Here is an 8,592-nt window from a genome sequence, read left to right on the forward strand (position 1 = left end):
AATCGCTCTGTCGTTCGGTAATCCGCACTGTAGGCTATTGGAAAAGGAATTTGCATCGGCATTTTAAATATCAGTGTTAAGGTGGCAGGGTTTTAATGTCAATCATAACCATATTAACAACAGGCTCAGAGCGGGGGAGATCGCCGTCAGTGACAACGGTTTGAATTCAGAACGTGACGATGACAACGTGTTTCACCTACTGAGCGAGCATGGAACCTATTCAGGCATTTTGGTGGTGTGTGTGTATGTCTGCGGGTGTGTGTATGTGTGCGGGTGTGCACGTGTCTGCATTTGTGCCTGTTTTTTCGCTTAGGTGCCTCTGTGTGTGAGTGTGCATTTGGTTTGGTGCATTTTGTTCTCACAACACGTCGCGATGTGACACATTGTGAGAATTTTATAACAAATGGCCAAAATCATGAACGCAGTATAAGATCGACCCCAAATATGAATCCTACATTGACGGGCCTCTAAACAACGCAGACCCAAAAGCGATTTCACCATAAATGCTACAAATGTTTGTTGACAGTGTTTTTTTTTTAATCAAATTAGGTACAAATGATCTTGTGTGTCATGTAACAATGAGTATCAAACAGGGTTTTGATATTCCATACTGTTTGCCCGAGGGCTTATTTCTTACAAAAATGACATATATCATGAACACAACACCCAATTTAATTTACACATTGGAATCACATGTTGAGAGGCCTGTATCTATAGAGCACACCTCCAAAAGCAAGTCACCTCTGGCCACCAAAGTCACCTCTGGCCATAGGGGTCATTTGCCGTACAAATGCTATGCCCCCCCCCCCCCCCCCCCAGCTTCCTTACATCCTGACGGCTGCAAACCACAACTTACACAGCCCTGGCTAGGCAACCCAGACTGGTGGAGATATGTGCTTATTATCCATTTGTAGCTCCAACAGTGTAACAAATGTAATCAAATGGACTGTAAGGGTCCATTTGGATACATTTGTAAACTCTCCGAGTTAAATTAACACTGACAATTTTCCTGTGTGAGTATGTATAAACTGATTAGAGGTATTGACTGTACAATCTCTCATGGCCCCTTTTGCCTTTTCTTTTAATCTTGTAATTTTTTGTAATTTTCACCTTTAAGTACCGTAGCTGCAGCAATGATTGAACAATTGATCAATAAAGTGCAATCTCTAAGTATGTTTACTCTTTAACACCAAGTGAAGACAAGACAGATCGTTATAGATCACTGACCTCTTTGTCAGTGTCTCTGTACAAACTGCTACAAATGGCCTATGTCACCACATCAAGCTTCATGAGGTTGCAGAACTGCTGCAACATTAAGTATGATTTATACAGATCTACAAGGTCATAATGTGTCGCACTGCAACGCGTTGTGTGCTTATAGGCCAATTCTGGTACTTTACACGACGCCAGTGCACAACTAAGTAAAAAGAATCAAGCCTTAGAGTGGCACTATGTGAATAACAAAAAGAAAAAAGAATGACTTAAGCCTGTGGAAGAGATTAGCCACAGCATTAAAAAAGCATGGTAATATTGAATTGTCATTGCCTCCTTCCAATAATAGGACCAGGGTTCACACATGCCATCATTCTGTCTATAAAGTCTAACAAGGTCCTTGCGTCTACAGTGTCAACCTTAAGCTAGAAAATGAACAGTAATATTGATAACCTATTAAACCTATTAGCCTATTAAATTAACACTTCGGATTTTACTGTGTTAACATCTGCTGTGCTTGCATCAGAGAGAGAGGTCGTTTGAGACCGGTAAAACTTAAGTGGATGGTTAAGGTTATAGAGACCTGAAATGCCATGTGGGGCATTTAAGTAGGACACATCACCTGGGGGAGCTTTAATTCCATATCCATTTGACATCTGTTTTAACAGTGAAGGGATTGGTGGCAAAATGCTGAGCTTACTGTACATTAACAGCATGCTCAGAAGCAGGAGGCACTTCAATCTCTCTTCAATCTCAATACAATATATTGAGATTAGAAAGCTGTAGAAAGAGGGAATATGAACAAGAAACAATCATCAAAGTTTGCGATGAAGTGTCACTTAAATGCATGGAAATGTTTTTGCTGAAATGGGCAGCAGTTTAGACAAATATACCAAAAGTAACAGGTGAAATCAGGTCACCGTAAAATACATCTATGTTGATGCTACAGTACCTCGTTTAGTCACATGGCTGTAGCTTTAGGCCTGGATAAGATCTCATCAGGTGGCGTACAACTTTCACTGGGCGTTTTGACCCTGAACCACAACATCCCCTAGTTGGCAGTAATGGCCAGTCACTGACCATCTTCTCCTGGCCCCCAGCTCAACTCTTCCCTCCTATTCTAGAGCCAACCAGATGATCTTTCACACAGACTGTGCCGGGAAACCCCTGCAGCCAACCTCAACTGGAAATAGCCAGGCCTGCCATCCTTTATCCCTGCATTGTTGGACCAGGTGAGGTCCTGGTGCTTGCTAGATTTCCTCTCTGAAGGCTCTTCATATTCGTCTTCCAATGGGACCGTCAGATCGATCAGGATGATCCTCTTTGCCTCCTCAGATCATATGACCAATTCGGGCCTCAGCGATGTTTGCACAACCTGGGGGAAGAGTATTCTCCTTTGCAGGTCCACCCTCATCTCCCACGATGGTGCCGCCTGCAAGAGGTTCTTCTTGGTCTTCTTGGAGGACAGTGGTTTCTCCACCTTCCTGATGAACTGGATGGATGGTGTTGGTTTCACATTGGTCTGACGCTTTTTCTGTCTCTCCCACTCGAAGAGGTCAGCCAGTGCTCTGAGGACCTGGTCATGATGCCATCTGTATCTCCCCTGGCTAAGAGCAGTCTTGCATCCCGCCAGTATTTGCACCATTGTTCCTCTCCCTCCACATAAACTGCACAGTGGGTCCTCCCACATTCCCCATCTGTGCAGGTTTGTTGATGTTGGAAGGGTGTCATACACTATCGGAGCAGGATATACTATGTTGTCATAGCATAGAATGATTTATACAGGTAATCTCATTTAGACCTGAGGTCTCATTCTCAAGAGAGACCAGGGTCCAGACAGTAGCATTTAGATTTAATTAAAATTTCAAGTCAAACAGGCAATATGCTCCCTAAAATGTGTTACAAACAGAATTCAGTTCACAACTACAGGGCTCAGCTTATAATTGTCTCCGCCAAGCTGGATAGCCAAAGGCCTGGAGACTACGTTTTCACTCCTGTCCGTACGTTCGTCCGCCTGCGCGTGTGTGTCCGTCTGTGTGTCTATGAACAACTAATTTCCGGCACCATTGGACCGATTTTTTACATGCACATTCCCAGGAGGCCAAGGAAGAACCATCATATCGGTTTTCATATTGATTTTTGATTGAAAAGAAAGCTTTAGACGTCTTGTCCCTACGTTGTGGATCCAATGAAACGGTCAGTTGAAAGGAATGTCTTCTGGAAACGCACAAGTGCACAAAACATTTTCAGTCTGCTTCTAAATCCTAAGAGGTTAAGTACGTTGTTGTCACCAGTGTCTTCCGTGTCTCTGTGGTACAGGGGATAGGACGGTACACCGCAAACAGGAGGTTAGTGGTTCAAAGCCACCAATCCAAACCTTTTTCATTCTACATTTAAATCCCACAAAGTTTGTTTGTTGCTCAAGACTACTACTACTATCTAAATTCTAACGGTTAAGTATTTATTTCCCATTCATGTTGTGTTTGCATCTAAATACTATGAGCTTAAGCCATTTGTTGTCCCCAGTATCTTCCATGTCTTTGAATCACAGAGTAAATGACAACGCTTTGTAAACAGAAGGGGTTCAAGGGGTTCAAGACCAGTAAGGAACATTTTCTGTCTTTCACTATAGAATGCTTTATTGGTATTTGTTGTGATTTTAAAATCACAACCATTTCACCATTTAAAAACGCCACGTGAATTAGACAAAAAAAAAACGAAGCTTGTTCCCATTGTGGTCCTCATGTGAGAAATAAGACAACACGCACATACTGTACAAACAACCATAAAACAAAGAAAGGAAATCCTTATTTACAGTTTGGAGCAATACATACCGTCATACCGTGGGACAAGGGGTACACTAAGAGTAGTATCTAAAGCAAAAGGGGAGGCTATCCAGGGTAAGAATTTACTGTAACTATGACCAGTTGGTGTTAAGATGAAGCCATGACTTAAGATGTTTAACATGTTTAAACCTCTCCACCTAAATTCTAAAAGGTTAAGCATTTTATTCCCAGTCACGTTTGCTGTGCTTAAGGTCCTAGGTTCAAAACTCACAAGAGACTCGATAGATAAAACTAAAACAGCCATCAAATCAAACAAAAAACTAAAAGGCTGCTTAAAAAATGACTCAAATGCCTCAATACAAAACTAAAACAGTCATCAAATCAAGTATATAGTATGACTTTATATACAATTCCCATGTCAATGTAGGAAATGAAATAAACAATCTCCTTTCTTCATCTTCTCCTTCAACTACGTAGTTTCTCACTGTTTGATTAGCTAAATTAAGTGTGAGAAAGTACCACTGTACACTCATGGCATGCAGGTGGGTTAGCACACTGTGCAGTTATCTCCTGGTTTTAAGTAACCTTACAGCTGGTTACAAAATATAGCTTACAGGTCTACAGTATTAGGCAGGCAGGTGTGCGAGCTTTAGGAATGCACTGCGGATTTGTAGCGGAAGTTGAGAGTTGTGTAAGTCCCGGGTAAGACGCGCTGTGATTGGCCAGTAGTCACTTTGAGTGTCAGTTGGGCAAACGCAGTCCCCACAACATCATTTACTATTCTGTGCCTATCGGTACATAACTCGGACGGGGCTGAGTAGGCTCAAAGCGAACTTCGCAACGTTCGGCGCGCTCGGTGGTGCCTCTCGTGGCTCAAGTTTGCTTGAGACTGTGTCCCTCCGTCGCGGTCCGGTCCAAAACTATACTTTATCGGAGAAAAACAAATAGTCTGCGGTTGTTTGAAAAAGTATTGTCCAAAGTGGGAGTCGAACCTAGACTCCCAGGGGTAGTGAATTGGGAGTCTAATGATTAGCAAGGTGTGCCACTGTGGCCAGTGCTGAGATCAGGTATTATGGTTGTATTATCTCTTCTAATGTAGAAGACGCCTCGCCCCGAGTCCCACCCACTACAAATCCGCCTTGCACTACCATACCCACTTACAGCAGCAAAACAATTCAATTTAAATAATCATCATATAATCACTGAATCATTACTAAGGTGTTTGACCATTTCCTTACTTGAAATGCCACAAACAGGAGCAACAAACAAAGGATCAGAGATTTCTGAGCCTGTATGTCCTCAATCAACCTAATTACTCAGTTAACATGTGACCACCACACAGACTAGAGGCCTGACTTGCAATGGCGTCTTTTCTACTGACTGTTTCATTGATCCACAGCGTTGCTTGGACATTGAAAAAATATATCTAAAAGCTTTAATCTTCAATCAAATATCAACCATAACTGAATGTGTTTTGCAACTTGTTCTGGCATATATATGCTCTTAAGAGAAAGATTAGAGCCAGTGCAAACTTTAGACGAAACATCAGGCCAAAGTTTGAACCGTCAACCTCTACCTTTAAAGGCATATATCCTACCACTGTATCACTCTTTTTTTCTATGTTGTCTATTCTCTGGCATATTTTACAGTGAAAGATTACAGCCAATGTCGGAGAAACGTTCATTTACTTTTATAAAGATAATTTCTTGGCACTTCCTGCTTTATTTGACAGTGACGGCGAGAAAAAGAAATCTGGAGAGAAAAAATAAATACATTTGAAAATTGTATGTATGTTTTCTCCACTTGTTCAGGTGTCAAGGCTTGTTTCCATGTATGTCTGACAGTTTTCCATGTTTCACTGTCTTACAGAAACCATCCTGGGTGGCAGAGATGATGGAAATGTAAGTCATTACCCTTTTCATTGGAGTAGACAATATTAACTTAGCATAACGATCTCCACCCAAGTAGAAATGTTGGAAATATTTTAGTATATACTGTCGGGCATATTTTAACTTTTTATGTTTTAAATGAATTCTACTTTTTCATACTACAGTGTCACACAAAGATAACCGTAGTTACTTGATACAACAGTATACCTTAAAACGATATAGCGTTATATCCTTGTCCACACACTGTCAACTCCGTCCGAGCTGTCTTAAGTTAGTCTTTAGCCGCGTTTAGAGTACTGACATTTGCGAACGCATGCACCAAAACTAACACAGGCCAAGGGGACGCACACGGATACACATCGATGCAGGCGCACTTTAGAAAAGTCTTGGCAAACATTCATAATAATGGTTCATAATGTAATAACCTAAATGTAATAAAAGCTCACAATGTAATAAGCTCATAATGTAACAAAATCATGAGTGCATACCGGTAATGTAATAACAGATTTTTGCATTATATAATAATGTGTTACATTTAGAACCGTATGTAGCCGCTCATAATGTAATAACAGCTCATAGAGAAATAACGTCCCATATTGTTCAGTATCATGTATCAGTATCAGTATTATGGTCAGTGTCATGTCAGCATCATGTCAGTATACTGACATGATACTGACCATGATGCTGCATGATGCTGACATGATGCTGACCATGATACTGACCATGATGCTGACCATGATGCTGCATGAGGCTGACATGATGCTGACCATGATACTGACCATGGGACTGACCATGGTACTTTCATGATACTGACACGATACCCACCATGATACCAAACAAGAGACTGACATGATACTGACTAGTATACCAACCATGATACTGACATGATATTGACCATGATACTGACATGATAATGACCATGATACTGACATGATACTGACATGATACTGACCATGATACTGACATGATACTGACATGATACTGACCATGATACTGACATGATAATGACCATGATACTGACATGATAATGACCATGATACTGACAGGATACTGACCATGATACTGACATGATAATGACCATGATACTGACATGATGATACTGACCATTATATTGACTTGACACTAACCGTGTGACCATGATACTGACATGATACTGACATGATACTGACCTGATACTGACATGATAATGACCATGATACTGCCATGATAATGACCATGATACTGACCATGATACTGACATGATAATGACCATGATACTGACATGATAATGACCATGATACTGACAGATACTGACCATGATACTGACAGGATAGTGACCATGATACTGACATGATAATGACCATGATACTGACATGATGATACTGACCATTATATTGACTTGACACCAACCATGTGACCATGATACTGACAATGATAATTACATGATAATGACCATTATACTGGCATGATACTAACAGTGATACTGACCATGATACTGACATACTGATTATTACGAATAGAACACTTTTCTCATCAGCCGTTATTACATTATGAACAGTTATTACAATGTAACACAATTACCACATTATGCAAAAATCCTTTATAATGTTAATGCACTCATGATTTTATTACATTTTGAGCTTATTAGTACATTATGAGCTTTTGTTACATTTAAGTTATATGAACGGTTATTACATTATGAGCTGTTATTATATTATGAGTTGCTGTACTTTTACGCTCTTGGCTAACAAAGCACTGTGAGTGTCAATGACATTACTGTCTCTCATGAAGGACTCGTAAAGTGACTGTGGGGCAGCAAAAACCTGACACATTTCAAATCGCAACCTTTGATTGACTGGTGATACAAACATCATTGACACAAGGAATTAACAATCACTTTACAGAGCACACAGAGCATTGAATGACAATGAGGAATTACATGCAGGATCTACTGACACTGTTAGGGTTGCACACACATATTGCAATGTATTGGGCTTAGTACAAAGCCTAGTAATAAGACTATAACTGTACTGTCATGTTTGGCCTAGTGATGACAACATGCCTAAATACTTTTCACTGTGTTCACTGTCCAAAGATTTGTCTCCATATAGCCTGTCACTTTGGTTGCACTACAATTATGCAGTCCTTTATTATATCCCTTTCCCTCATTGCCTCATGCCTATTCATACATGCACACTCCAAAACGTCACCATATGCCCCAGACAGATAGGAAGATGGAGAGAGGTATAGGGCATGCCTTCTGGCGGAGATTTGCCATCTACCGAGTGCCCCTTCTAGTAGTAGCAGTAGTAGTAGTGGCGCATGCTTACACAGCAAACAGTCTTTGGATAACAGAAGTTAAATAATGTAAGTATAGTTACAGTAGTATAGACAGAGACTGCAAGACTATAAGATGTGACATTTCGCCTTGTTCTTTCACAGGAGAAGGAAGACCCTGGGACACTCAAAGTGATTCATTTTGGACTGGTTTAAAATGAATCTTTAGTTCCACTACTGTCTGGCCAAATTATTTTTGTACACATGTTTTATAGAGAACATTTTTTCTAAAGTATGGAACAGATTATTAGTGTTACAGTTCGATCACACTAGGAATATCCTTTATTTAGTTTTCTATTTACATGATTGATAAGCAAGTTGAGTAAAATTCACATTTATATACCAAATACTATATGTTCTAATATGATTGTTAATGTGTATAATAGTGT

At 40.3% G+C, this 8,592-nt stretch overlaps 1 protein-coding gene across 5 annotated transcripts in view; it reads left to right on the forward strand.

The window, feature by feature from the left end:
- Window positions 1-8,592, forward strand: part of wdpcp (WD repeat containing planar cell polarity effector) — a 103,467-nt gene extending 94,875 nt beyond the window's left edge. For all 5 annotated transcript variants that reach the window (XM_080450263.1, XM_080450265.1, XM_080450267.1 and 2 more), the window contains 2 exons: window positions 5,868-5,899; window positions 8,309-8,592. In XM_080450263.1, the coding sequence (XP_080306389.1) occupies window positions 5,868-5,899; window positions 8,309-8,359 (83 nt within the window). In that variant the 3' untranslated portion in view covers window positions 8,360-8,592. The remainder of the gene's footprint in view (window positions 1-5,867; window positions 5,900-8,308) is intronic.

The sequence above is a fragment of the Gymnoscopelus braueri genome, assembly GCF_963280865.1.
Source record: "Gymnoscopelus braueri genome assembly, chromosome: 14".
Classification (NCBI taxonomy): Eukaryota; Metazoa; Chordata; class Actinopteri; order Myctophiformes; family Myctophidae; genus Gymnoscopelus; species Gymnoscopelus braueri.